Genomic DNA, 14,557 nt, shown 5'->3' with positions numbered 1-14,557 from the left:
ATTAGAACAATAATTGCTATTGCTGCCTCTAAGGGTTGGAAACTACATCAGATGGATGTTAAGACTGCCTTTCTCAATGGTGTCATTGAGGAAGAAGTCTATATTGAGCAACCCGAGGGATATGAGATTCAGGATAAATTAACCCATGTGTGCAGGTTAAAGAAAGCGTTGTATGGTCTTAAACAAGCTCCTCGTGCTTGGTATGAAAGAATTGATAAATACTTGCTAAGTCTAGGTTTTTGTAAAAATGATGCTGACCCTAACATTTACTTTAAAGTAGCCAATGATGAAATACTAATTCTAGTTCTTTATGTGGATGACTTATTTCTTACTGGTAAAGATGAACTTATTATTAAATGCAAGAAAGAACTAGCTTCAGAATTTGACATGAAAGATTTAGGTCTAATGCATTATTTCCTAGGTCTAGAAGTATGGCAAAGATCTAACGAAATCTTTCTAAGTCAAGGGAAGTATACTATTGATATTTTGAAAAGATTTAGAATGATGGATTGTAAACCAATGTCTACTCCTATGGAATCTAACTTAAAGAAGTTAAAGTGTTTCTGCAGCTAACTCTAAATTTGCAGATCCATCCGAGTACCGATAGTTGATTGGATCACTGATGTATCTAGTTAACACTAGACCAGACATATGTTTTGCTGTAAATGCTCTCAGCCAGTTCATGAGCTTGCCCAAGCATGTTCACCTTGTTGCAGCCAAGCATATCCTAAGATACTTGTGAGGCACAGTTGGTTTTGGGCTGAAGTATCCACTTAACACTCCAATAACCTTGGAAGGTTATTCTGATGCAGACTGGGCTGGAAGCGTCAAAGACAGGAAAAACACCTCTGGTATTTGCTTTAACTTGGGTTCTGCAGTGATCTCTTGGGCTTGCAGAAAACAATCCTCAGTGGCATTGAGTACTGCTGAAGCTGAGTATATTGCAGCAAGTGTAGCATCCAGAGAAGTAGTATGGCTTCGTAAGCTTCTTGCTGGGTTGTTTGGTTAGCCATGGGATCCTACAGTTATTCACTGTGATAATCAGAGTTGTATTAAAATGTCTATCAATCCAGTGTTTCATGACAGGTCAAAACATGTGGAAACCCATTATCATTTTATTCGGGACATGGTGCAAAGAGGAGCTATTCAGCTGAAGTATGTCAGCATTGATGACAGGTTGCAGATATCCTCACCAAGCCTCTATCCAAAGTGAAGTTTGTGTACTTCAGGGATAGACTTGGTATTGTGGAAAATGAAACTCCGATTGAGAGGGAGTCTCAATTTCAGTGATACTTTGTATTGTATAAAACCATCCTCTGCGGGCAATGTAAGATGGTGTTGTAAATGTTAACCACCCTCTGCGGGCAATGTAAGGTGGTATTGTAAACTTCTCAGGGAGAAGTGTAACCATCCTCTGCGGGCAATGTAAGATGGTATTGTAAATATTAAACCACCCTCTGTGGGCAATGTAAGGTGGTATTGTAAACTTCTCAGGGAGAAGTATAATATTAACCATCCTCTGCGGGCAACGTAAGATGGTATTGTAAAAGGAAGTGTAAATTGTTAAACCATCCTCTGCGGGCAATGTAAGATGGTAGTAAAGGATCCTCTCCACCCTCTGTGAGCAATGCAAGGTGGATCCAGTCTATGCTTGTGTGCAAGCTGGAAGATTATGATTATGATTCTATTCCCTAATTAAGAGGGAGTGTTGTTTGTAATTAGGGCTGGCGGATTCCAATTGCCTTGGGCAACATTGGAATCCGCCCCCCCCCCCCCCCCCTTTATAGGGCCAGGCCCAATACCTCTCGGCCCTCAACTAAAGAAACCTCCACGCTTCACTCAACTCTCACGCCTCCTTAATAGGGTCGGCTCCATCAATTAAAAGGAAATTAATACTTAATTGTTTAAAGGTAAGGAGGCCGACATGGTTGAGAAGTTATATGTCCCCTATAAATGCAGGGCATACTTCTCATTATCAAATCAAGTTTTCAAGCTGATGACATTATATTCTGTAAAGAGCAAATTGATACAAAGGCATTTTTGGGAATAGCAAACAGTAGACAGCGAACTCCACAAGAGGCAGCAGACCGAGAGGAAGAAGATCCAAATTGGAGAGCGAACTAGATCAATCAGTTGCAGATCCCAAACAGTAGACAGCGAACTAGGAAGAAGATCCAAATTGAAGAGCGAACTAGATCAAACAATAGCAGATCCCAAACAGTAGACAGCGAACTCCACAAGAGGCAGCAATCCATCTCCAAAGCATAGAAGACTTCTTTAATGAACTGTGATTAGATAAGGAGGACTGCAAGCTGATTGAAGAGTATTTCATCTCTTTCACATAGTGACTGCAACTCCAGATAAGTGTGTAATGTTCAGTTGTATTCTAAATCATAAATCAGATCTGAGGATCCTTTGGCTGGGTTTTTCCTCTTAGGAGGTTTTCCCAAGGTAACTGTGCATTGTCCTTAGCATTTCATTTCTCTTATTATGCTTAAAAGTTCAGAAAACTAAATTAATTAACCTAATAATAAATTTCTGAGTTTTATTCAATCTGAAAGTACCAAAAACAACACTTGTTGCCCTTACATACTCATGGGCGGTTCAAATGATTAAAATATTTTTGTAACAAACACTAGATGAGTTTTTCTTGTTGTATTGAATGCCATTGCAATTTCACAATGGTCGTATAATTGTATTAATGCATACGTTAGTTTACTATAATGGTACACAAGAATTTAATAAGTCATTCCATCTCAGCGTTCAGATGAGAACCACTTTATCTTCTGGTCTGGGTGGTTATTATGCATTTCTGTCATATTTGACAGGTCACACTGTGAGAGGTTCAGCAAGGTTACAGGTTTATTCATGGTGAGATCTCTCACTTCCAGCAGATCATGAGCTTGCCCTTGGTGGAATTTGTCACTCTCTAACAGGTGACAGTTATGTTCTTGAGAATCTGTCAGCTTCCAGTCAGTGATGGTATTTTCTTTGTTGAAATGGTTTTACTTTTCTGCAGTTTCCAAAATTGGCAGGCTTAAGGGGGAACCTGATGGTCCGGACCATGCTGAGAACTGTCTACATACTTTTCCAACCCTGTACAGTTTTTGCAACATTCGGGTTTAGGCTTTTCCATTGTGCAGTGTGAATGTGTGTTGTTCAGTGAGTATGTGTGTCATTGAGCATCTTGAGGGTCATACATACAACATAATTGATGAATTACATGAATTCGTGCTTCAGTTAATCAAGCCTGCTTAAGGGTTGTAATTATGAGGATTTGTTTTGACAAAAAGATGCATTTTAATTTTGGTTATAGGAGGTTTCAAGTTGTCTAAATTTAGTTATGAATTCCCTTTTAGAAAGAATTTACATTTTGTGATTGCCTTGTATCTATTGGAAATTTTTTAATGGTTGAACAAATATTCTAAATTTCAAGAAAAGAATGCATTGCATTTAATCCAATAGTTTTCTTGATTTTTTTCAAAGAAGTTGATGTGAAGGAAGATACACACTCCCTTGCGAGAATGCATTGTCTTCAACAAAATTATAATACAATAGAGCAATGAATTGAAATTGGATCACTAATGGATCATTTTATCCCTTAACAAGGAAGACTTATCATGAAGGTTGAGATCTATATGCCTAATCTATGTGAGCCTAATTCTCCAACACTAGAAGAAATACCATAAAAATATAGGTAATCAATGATGTTGTGAATTAGGTGTTTTACCTAACTAGTTCACCTAGTAGGTCCTATTCACATGGTTTTTTTAATTAGATCCTAGGAATCTTTCTAGAAGTCTTGGTTGTCTTGTTGAGATCTAATCTTATCTCATAGGAATCGGGCATATTCAACAATCTACATCATGCTTGTGTCAGTTTTCATACGACTTCCAGGTATCATGTCTAGGTGAAATGGTATGAGCAGGTTTTTAATTAAAAAAATAGTTTCTTATTTGCTTTTTAAAATTAGTTTTGGCTCGTGGTCCTATTGGAATTGCTAGGTGCTAAAACTCTATTGGGTGGTGTGGAAACCCCATTGCTGCTCCATTTCTCAGGTACCATGTTTGCCCACCGATGCATCTCCCTGTTGGTGGCGCTTTGTTTTTTAAATTTTCTCCACCAATGGTCATATGGAGAACTTGGAGCTAAGTACCCAAGTGCTAAAAATTGACCCCCAATCACCCGATATAGGCTTTTTTAACTTTTGAACATAACTTTTTGTCGAGGTGTCAAAATTTTGCAAATTAGATATCAATGAAAACCTTGTTTTTTTTGTATTAGGATGAAAACCTCATTTCGTGTACTTCGTAATGGTGTAGGTATTTTTGCCATATTTTGGTGTTGGGGAATTTTAATGCTGTTTGAAGTTAGATCTCCCTTTTGGACCTTCAAGCCCATAAATTTTTGCTAGTTTATCTGATTTTCATGATCCTTGTGATGTTGGAAAGGTATTTAAGAGCTCTATCAAGTGTGCACATGCAGTTTTTCCAAATTCAGACCTAGGTACATATTTTTTTTTAGATTTTTGCAAATATTGCATTGTTATTGATTACTTGGACATCCTGACTCTTAGAAAGGTTCTATCTTTTTCACTTGCAATATTAATCATATATGGGAGTTTCGATTTGCTATTGAAGGTTGTTGTCATTGTACGTTTGGAGATTTGTCTTGGTCATCATAGGTTTCTCATTTCATTCTTCTTTGATAATCTTGAAAAGGGGGAACTATAAACAATAGAGAGATGACATCATAAATCATCTCTATTGACTTCATTTGTTGCCACATTTGTATGGTTTTGTTCCCTTTCCATGGTAAGAAATTTGGTTGAAATTGCAAAAGAAATCATGTTCTAGGAGTTATTGCTATTCATGTTGATGTTGACATCTTGAATGCTATTGTTCATTTTGAATTTCCTCTTGCTGTTTGGACTAAAATTTGGGAGATACATGGTGATCTTGATAATTAACCATTCCTAGATAATGTGGTTTTTCTCCTTTGCTCTGTTTGTGAGAGATCATTTATATATGGGCACCTAACATGGCCTCATAGTCGGAACCCATCTTTGCATCATTTGCTTTGGTTTGTTCTTTTGTAAGCTGCACTTAAGGGGGGATGTTGGTGTGAATTAAGTGTTTTACCTAACTATTTCACCTAGTAGGTCCTATTCACATGGTGAGTTTAGTTAGATCCTAGGAATCTTTCTAGAAGTCTTACTTGTCTTGATGAGATCTTATTTAATTTTATCTTATTTACTTTTTGTGTTCTAGGTCATTTAATGGTTGTCATGTCAGTTGTCTCATGTTATAGGATTAAGGTACATACCATGATCTTGTTTAATCCTATCCCTCATCCTTGCCTATATAAGAAAGGACTCTTGTACACTTTGTATCATAGATCAAAAGATCATCATATAGATCGATCTTAATATCACGAAAGCTCATTTCTTGCCATACTCTTTTGTGGAAGGTTATCTGTTTGTTTTGCAGGTGATACTGGGGTATGAGCTAATCTTCAGCTCCTACAATCAAGAGTAAAATGCTTGTCAAACTTGATACTCAGTTTGATGTGATTTTCCATCTATATGACATATTATGTGGGTAGCACTAAGTGTCTAGAGTTCATTTTGTCAAGAATACATCATAAAGTTTAAGACAACTTATCGTTGAGGATGCAATTAAACAACTGTCAAAAATTTCTTGCAAGAATACGGAGTATGGAAGATTCTGTGTCTTCATAAATTAGAATACCTTGACATCTCTCCATCTGACCTGAACCCAATGTTTTCATGGAAATCAGTGTGTAGAATGGAGTTAGCTAGCTCTATTGATTGCACAAAACAGTTAGCTCCAATAACCAGTTCTGGGATATGGGTATCTTGAAATGTCCCCTTTTTAGTTCCCTTCATACCTGCGGACTGGTATTTGTATCAAGGTACAAGGCAACATATGGGTAGTAATATCCCATAAATTATTTGTGTTCTTTAATTGCATCTCGCTAATCCCATTGTAAAAGGATAACTCAAAGAGGGAAGACTGGCGATTAATTCAATTAGTATAATAGGCACATAATTACCTAGGAGATTCGTATGATCAATAGATGTATATTCACACTTCCCATGGTCAATAGTGGTACAAATACAAACTTGAAACTGGTCACAAGTTTTCTTATTTCCTGAATTAAATATAAATTTACACTTCACTTCAACTGAAAGACCACTTCAAGAAATATAGAGATTTTCCTATTTTAACACTTGATACTAGTTCAACATTAGTTCAAGCTTCAGACAACGTTATTATGGAATAGCGTGTGGTGGTAGTTAGGCCTTAAAGGTTGCTCCCCAAAAACTTATGGAGACGAGATTGAATTTGTTTTTCCGCTTTTGTCTCCTTGTAATATAGTTAGGATATACTATTAAGACTTGGTGATGCTGATTATTCAAGATAAATATCTTGTAGAAAACTAGAAGCAAGATCTTTGCCTACCAATTGTATATTTGTTTTCTTTCATTACCACAACCTTCAATCATCAAGCCATTTCCTGGCTTTGGATTTCCACAGTCTGAAGAAAACAAAAACACTAATATCTTCTTCCATGCATCAAATAAAAAGTAATACATATATTTGGCCTATTTTTCATAAAAATCTTCTTCCTTTCTTTTATCAGTTTGCTGTAAAGTTTTAATTATAGAAGCCAACATATTAGGATATATATTAGTCTAATGGGGTGCTAGATGGTGAAAAAGATCATGCAGTTAAGTGTGAAGAGCAAGACAAAAGTGTTACCAAATGAAAAACCTGAAATGCCAGTTTTTAAGCAGATTACACTGGTTTGGCCAATATGCTAAATTGCCAGTCACGCAATGCATAAACTGACACATAATGTAGATCTCCTGCTGAACACAAATAATAAACAGTGACAAGTACAAAGAGTGTTAAGTCTTAGCATTTTATGTGCTCTCCATACAGTTAAGAAAAGGATCATCAAATTGGAAACTGTAGTTAGGTTAATTAAAAACTTATATGTGAAGTATGATTCCTCATAATCAACAAGATTCTATCCTTAACCAAAAGTTCTTGAGTTTATCCAGCATACTAATTTGAAAATTTCTTTTTATACTCCAAAATTTACTTGTGATTGTTGTTTTAGACTTGAAGCTAGCTCTAAAAATCAGGTATGAATGAGTCCAGATGTTTGTGTTGAAGTTTTCGGGCAGCAGAGGTTGGCACTGGTATTGCTTTGAGTTTCATGTCATCAATGGCTAACCTTTTTTCAAGGATTGCATTTTTCCATATTAAATGTTTGATTTTTTTATTTCCATAAATTCACAATTTGTTTTGGATTTTCATCAAAGTTGAAGTAAGGCATTGTTGCTGATTCCTTCATTTCTTGAATTTCCAGATGTTACCCTACTTTCAAGCTCAACATCAAGGAGGTTCCGTTCTGGTATGGTGGGCAGGCAACCTAGTCGACCAATTGAAGGTCAATTAAGTGTAACAAGCAAGGAAGGACTTGATGAGACCGGCTTTTCCAGCTATTTGTGTCAGTCTGATTCTGTTGAGCAGAACATGCATGGTATCCCTGATCAACGTGTCTCTAAATGGCAGTCAAAAGGGAAACGTAATGCAAGGCCATTAAATAAGAAACACTGTGAAAGCTCAAACTGGGGAAGTGCAGTTGAAACAGGGGATACATGTACTGCACCTATGTATGGAATCCCATATGAAGATAAGTTTACTTTGAATAAGGAACTTGGAACCAAGAAAGTTATTGGGGGCAGCTATGGCAAATTTGTGTCATCAGTAAAACAGGAGGAAGAGTTGAATAACTATTTTTTTTCAGAAGGCCTCCTCCAAGATGGTTGTAGACAGAGAAAAAAAATGTTTTCTGACAATCAAAGACACATCAGGCTGGGGAATCCAATATCAAAAGTCAAGGCTGAAGTAGACGATTTACACTTTCAAGCAGAGATTGACCAATATATTCCTGAAGGGACGGCGGGTTCCTTTTCAAATGGTAACTCTCAGGGCATGTCACCATCAGAGGAGATGAGTACTAAAATAGAATCATCACTGTCAGATGAGAAAATATTCAAAACTAAGTGGTTAATACAAACAGACAGTCAAGAGACAGGGCAGCAGAGGATGCATATGGAAGGATTAGATTCTGGGACATCTTCAGGGATGATATTTGAGACACTCAAGTCTGTTGGAGAAACACAATTCAAAGTGTCTGATTCAGCGAGAGTTTCTAAGCTTGGAATAAATGCATCAGATTTAAGTAGAAGTATGCTATTTGATGTGCATGTGGAAGCAAAAGCAACTTACCAAGGGGAACATGTGCCTTTAGTTTCTCTAATGAGCAGATTAAATGGGAAAGCGATTGTGGGACATCCTGTCACTGTTGAGAGCTTGGACTATGGTTACTGTGATGCTTATATTGCAGATGATAGTCATCTCAACGAGACAATTGCTGATTCTCTAATCTATGGTGATGGGGGAATAGGGAAAAGTACAGTCCAACCACCGTGGAGAACTGCGAGGAGAACAGAAATGCAACGTGTACCTCGAGGTTGCCCCTCAAGGAAGGGGTATAATGTGAACCATAGTTTATGCCAACCTTCAGGAAGTCAAAATGGACTGTTTGCTGTCAAGGCAGGTTATGCAGGTATTAATGATAAAAGCCGCTATATTAGGAAGAATTCCCTGCATAGGCGCCTACCCACATTGGACAAGAAGTCATCAAAGAAGTTACTGAAACGAATTGGTTTGTCATCTAAAAAGACAAGGACATTGTCTTCAATAGACGTGGAACATGAATTGAAATATCTGAATGGTGAGTCACAGCCATTAAAATTAGCAGAAGCACCTTTAGTCACTTGCATCCCATTGAAACTTGTATTTAGCAGGATAAAAGAAGCAGTTGGGAATTCTCCGAAAGCTGGAAACTGTGGTTTATCATCCAGTGGTTCAAGATGATAAAATTAAGTGAAGACAAAGCACTTCTCAATTGAACTACTGCTTGCGGTCTTCATTTCAACTCCAAGTAAAGGAACTTGATGAATATACATTTGTTCCTTTTGTACCTCTAGTATGCATGTGCTTTTGCATTGTACTGCCAGCACACAAATTGGCAGTGAATTGCTTACATATGGATAGGCTTCAAAGGCCTTGAAGGTTCAGAGTGATGCATTTAGTGCTACAGTCATATTCCCAGGGGGGAGTTTTGACTTTTGGATACACACACAAACAAATATGAATGATAATGGTGATAACGCAATGGAGATTGCCCAGAAAGTGTTTCTGCATGATTCAAGATGAAAAAAGCATCAACAATTAGAAGGACAAGGGTGGTATTCATTGTCTACTTTGTATACAGGTCTCTGCTTCCGTTCCTCTGTTATCTATTGATATATTTGATTTTGAGGCAGACTTAAGCATTTATATTCTTCTATTACCTTCAAAGTGATCTTATTGGAGCCATATGTTACTCTATTCAACTAATTCCAAGTTCCGACTTTATGAGCAGCATTTGAAATGACTAGTTCGGTGCAGCTGCCTAACTGTGTGCAAGATATGCAGGCTAAGTTACTAACATGTAATATTTTGATATGTAAAGGAGATTAACTCAAAACTTTTTATGCTGAAGAAATTCATCTTTGTACACATGTAGATATGGTTCATGAAAATACTTAACAGTATATTTGAAGATGGAATATTCACATTGCTTTAGAGCTGATGATGAAAAAATTGGTTATTGATTATTTTTTGTAAATATGCAAGTTTTATGCTTCAACTTTCTCACTATGCCTTGAGTTTCTCCTTGGAGGATGCCAATGTTTTGTACAATCACAGCAAAACTCATGAGATTTTCAGTGTAAGATTGCTATACTTGTGGAAACGTGAAGAAGCTCCATGTTAAATAGCATACAAGACGAGTTATTTGCAGTAATGGATATGGAAATCATCAGCCACAACCAAGAACACTTGCGTAATAGTATATATTTATAATATGTATCATACACATGCCTATGGATTATTATCAGCCACAACCATGAAATGGTGTAGAAGTATTCATAATGTATATCATGCATGCACATATGGATTATTATTAGCCACAAACGTAAACAATGGTGCAAAAGTATATATAATATATCAGCCACAAACATGAACAATTGTCTAATGGTATATATTATGCTCACTCTATGGATCCAGACTGAGTATCCAACATGCAATGAGTAGGATGCATTGTTTGTTGCCATACATTAACATTAACTGAGAGTCAGACGATTGAATTCCTTAACAATAATTGCATTTTATAAGATTGAAATGTTCGGAGCGAACAAAATATTTCTGTTAATGCATTTGAGATTTTCTCAGGATTATCATTTCAAGTCATATATCTGGATACAAATATGTTCAATCCTTTTTCTTCAATGTCTTTGGCTATCTTCTAGACCATGCTTCAGGAATACTTGGATAAATGATGAGTCAAATCATAGATTAAAAACTTGGTGACTAACTTGCTGGCAAGAGAGTACTCGCAAGCAAACAGACCTTGACGAGCTACTAGACCAGTGACTCGCAACCCAGTTATTGGTGTAATTTTTCTGAGAAACTTGCAAATGGGTTTGTCACAAAAATTGACCTGGCCTAAACAAATAAATGGTTTGTCAATCTTTAGAAGTGATACAATTATAAAAAATGGGATGCAGCATGAAGGTTTTTGTATACCTTAATTTAGGCTTGGTCATGGGGCTCTACCCCTTGACCCTGATTTGTATTATGACAAGGTACAAAGCTTAGGATGTTGCGTTTGGATCTTGTGAGTGAAAACAAAAAATATATTTTAGGGCCATGTTTTCTACGAATGAAATTTGTAGAATATAATGAGATATATAATTTACAATCACATGACATTATTATGTGACTTGAATATGTTTCTTGATCTGTAAATGAAAGAAAAACTACTTAATGTATGCTTAAAGATTCTCTCTACTTTTTAAGGTTTAAAAAATATGCCCTGTTCTTTTCGAGTCTCGACTACAAGTCACATTTCAGATTCACCAACTTCAGTCTTTTCAACTTAGGTCAAATGTCCAGATATCCATTTATCCAAAAATTCCTGGAGAGACGCTAAACATTGGAGAAAAAAAGAGCAACACAAATATATCCAGGCATTGGATTTGAAGACTGAAACCAAAGAAGTGCATGGCCATAGTAGATGAACTAATGATTACTTGAAGCACTTGCAACGATAAGATGGTCAAATGCATTAGATGTAGCCTCAAGTTAAATGCATTGGTACAACATGGGGAGTTGGGTGGATATTTACAAACAGAAACTATATGCATTCTGTTTTACGATAGAACTCCAAATTGAATAATACATTTTAGTGAAATAATTTGTCTCCTTGTACATGGGATGCTCCTCTGAAATTGATTGTGCGTATCTATCATGCATGTTAACTAGTGGTTTGTTATTACTAGTTAACATGACCAACCTTTACAAGGTATGTCCTATCAAATATATTCTTTAAGCAACATATAGATACATATCACTCTTATCATTTGTTCTCACTTTAAAGAATATATTTTATATTTTATGTTTCATTATGATGCATAATTGACATAATTTTATTATCTTTTACCATTCAAAATAAAAATGAAAATTATTTGCACACAAATGAATTTTTTTAGATTTGTTATTAGCAATTTGACTAGGTAGTTATTATTAACAGTAGTACAATTCCTCAAATTTGATGGGGCATAGGAGATACATAAAACAACGTTCTATACATCGTTCTTCAGAGCTAGGGATGTGCCTTTGAGGTTTTGTATATGTAGCCTCGTGTCCTTGAAATATTGTGAATGACTTAAAACAACATGGCTGTACAAATATGATGATTTTTTAATGTTTTCTTTACACAAATAAGGGCTTATGATTTTGTCATGTTTTTCTCTAAAACCACTCTTTTAATCTAAAGGATTTATGTAAGAAAAAAATGTAAATATGCTTAAGACAGCCTTAATATCATTTTTACATGATATGTGATTTGGACGCTTGACCCTTTTTATGTATATAATTACATGAAGAGAGGTTTGAGGATGTAGTCCAACAATTGAATATAGGTGGAATGAACAACTAGCAAATAGATGTGCATAGCACATAAATGAATGCAACTAAGCAAGAATATTGGAGATAGAATACACAAATATTATACTTAATTGTATAAATTAAAGAAATACACGTAGGTCACTTATATGTGAAACTTGAAACAACATACTAAACTAGGGAGAAACGCTAATAGAGACTTTGCAATACAATTACTTTAGTCTAAATCTCTTACTCAAAACACAATTACATGCTAAATCTTGCTCTCCAAGAGAACCAACTATCAATCTTTGTCAAGCAAACTAATGAACCCCTTGAAAATAACCATGCACTCAAAATAAATAACACTAATACCAAATTTGATCAATATTGGATGACTAATGCAATTCATCACCATTAATGTGTAACTAGGAGGAAATCCATTTGTAAGGGAAATATGTTGAAAGAATGCTAACGAGTGGAAATACTTCCTACACTAATATATGAGAGGAAATGCACATGGAATACAATATAAAACATTTCATAAAAAAGTGCTAACACACAAACAAACAACCAATAACATTTTGATGTGGAAAACCTTTCCAGGATAAAAAACCCACTTCAAAGCAAGAATCAATTGTATACAATGAAGAACAATTGAATGTAGAGTTAATTAGAAGGAACAAGGACAAGTGGGAGGCATGAAGAGGTTGTTCGCAGGCACACAAGTGCTACCATATTGGAGGAAAAGAAGAGAATGGAATTGAAAGTATTGTAATCACATTTATTGTTGATAATGCATACTTAGCCTCTCTTTTTAGTGGAGTTTTATCTTGCAAGGGTTTCTCCATGTAAATCCTATGTTATGTGGTGTTCTTATGTTGCTGATTTGTGCCTCATTGCTGCTATTTTATGGTGATGTTATTCTTCATTCTTTTTTGTTATAATTTCACATAAGATAGGGTTATTAAGCAAGATATGTAGGTTGATTTTTAGCATCATTAAGAAGACGGATCTAAACATTGTTTTCCAACTTAGTTTTCAGATTTGCATATAAAATTTCAGTTTTTCATGTTATAGTTGTCCAAGCCTTGTATCCCATCCTTGATTGGTTTATTGGATAGAGATTGATCTTAACAATCTTTGGTATTGAACTCGTATATTTCCCAACACCAAGCAGTTGTACTTGGAAAAGATGATGAATTTTCTATTACATTGAAGAAGCCATGTATGTAGCAACACTAGTCTCATTAGAAGCAAAATGATGTTTCGACACAAGATTCTTAAGTGTGAACATCAAATGAATTTGTTTATTTTGGTTCGAAGAACCTAACATGGGAAGGTAGGCATCCCACTTTGTGGTAGAAATTCTTTGCCATGTGTCAGAATCTTGTATTTATTGTATGACAAATTCCTATGATAGGTTATGATGCATAAAAACCAAATTCTATGATAGGTTGGACATTTGTCATTAAGCATCCCTTTATGGAGAATGTGGGTGCCCAAGTTGGGAAATGATACGCTGTAAGAGAATTAACTATTAATAGTTAGTTATGATGGGTTCTCCTACAACTGTAAGTTCTATCAATTATGAAAGATTCTATGACAATTGTAAGGTTTGTAAGAGCATATGCCATAGCTATTTTTGGCAAGAAAATGATGCCCAAGTTTGGAGGCATGTAAGAGGGGTAAGATAATCTTTTATAGATGTCATTCGCATGCTTAGAGGTGTTGGAAAAATGTGCCACATGGTTTTGGACGCCTACTTTTGGCTTGGTCTAGAAGCTTCTTGCATTCTTTTATTCTTTATAAATTGGATGCCTTGGAGTGTAGTATGTATGTTGTATTTTGCACGTAATGTTATGCTATTGGAATAGCTCCATATATCAACATTGTAAACTCGACTGAAGAAGACTTTCTCTGCAAGTGATTGTAAAGCCATTCTTTATCCTAATACATTGAGAAGGCTTTTGGAGTGGGGTTCTTTCTCTCAAAAAGGTTTTCCCCACGCACATCTTGTGTTATGGTATTATTGATTTGTTGCATGTTATTTTATTGATAATATGCACATCTCCTCATTGTAACCATTAAGGGTTTTAAGTGTTTTTTTCAATATCTCCTCTTATTAGATTGGTGTAGGAAGTGTTTTTGCATATCTTGCTTCCTTTCATTTGATATCGGAGCCATGCTATTTTTGGTCCCATTGTTGGGTAGAGGGTTTTTTGGACTAATCTTTGTTTGAGTTGAGCTTGTTGTAGAGTATCTTGTAATGTTGTTGTAGGAAAAAGATGGCTAGCACATTTGAAATAGAAGTGGAGAAGTTTAATAGTGACAACTTTGGGCTATAAAAACTAAAAATGGAGGATATGCTTTTGGATAGAGATCTATGGGCTACAATATATGTATCTGAACTAACAACCATGACTCAAGAAGATTGGGACTTGATTGAAAAGCCAAGGTTCTTA

The 14,557-nt window shown here is 35.7% G+C and overlaps 1 protein-coding gene across 3 annotated transcripts in view; it reads left to right on the top strand.

Annotated features, from left to right (window-relative positions):
• Positions 1–9,806, top strand: part of LOC131069459 (uncharacterized protein At1g51745) — a 50,394-nt gene extending 40,588 nt beyond the window's left edge. For all 3 annotated transcript variants that reach the window (XM_058004888.2, XM_058004891.2, XM_058004899.2), the window contains exon 4: positions 7,402–9,806. In XM_058004888.2, coding sequence (XP_057860871.2) covers positions 7,402–8,978 — 1,577 coding nt within the window. In that variant the 3' untranslated portion in view covers positions 8,979–9,806. The remainder of the gene's footprint in view (positions 1–7,401) is intronic.
• Positions 9,807–14,557: the final 4,751 nt, after the last annotated feature.

The sequence above is a fragment of the Cryptomeria japonica genome, chromosome 6, assembly GCF_030272615.1.
Source record: "Cryptomeria japonica chromosome 6, Sugi_1.0, whole genome shotgun sequence".
Classification (NCBI taxonomy): Eukaryota; Viridiplantae; Streptophyta; class Pinopsida; order Cupressales; family Cupressaceae; genus Cryptomeria; species Cryptomeria japonica.
This window is presented reverse-complemented; position numbering and strand designations above follow the sequence as displayed.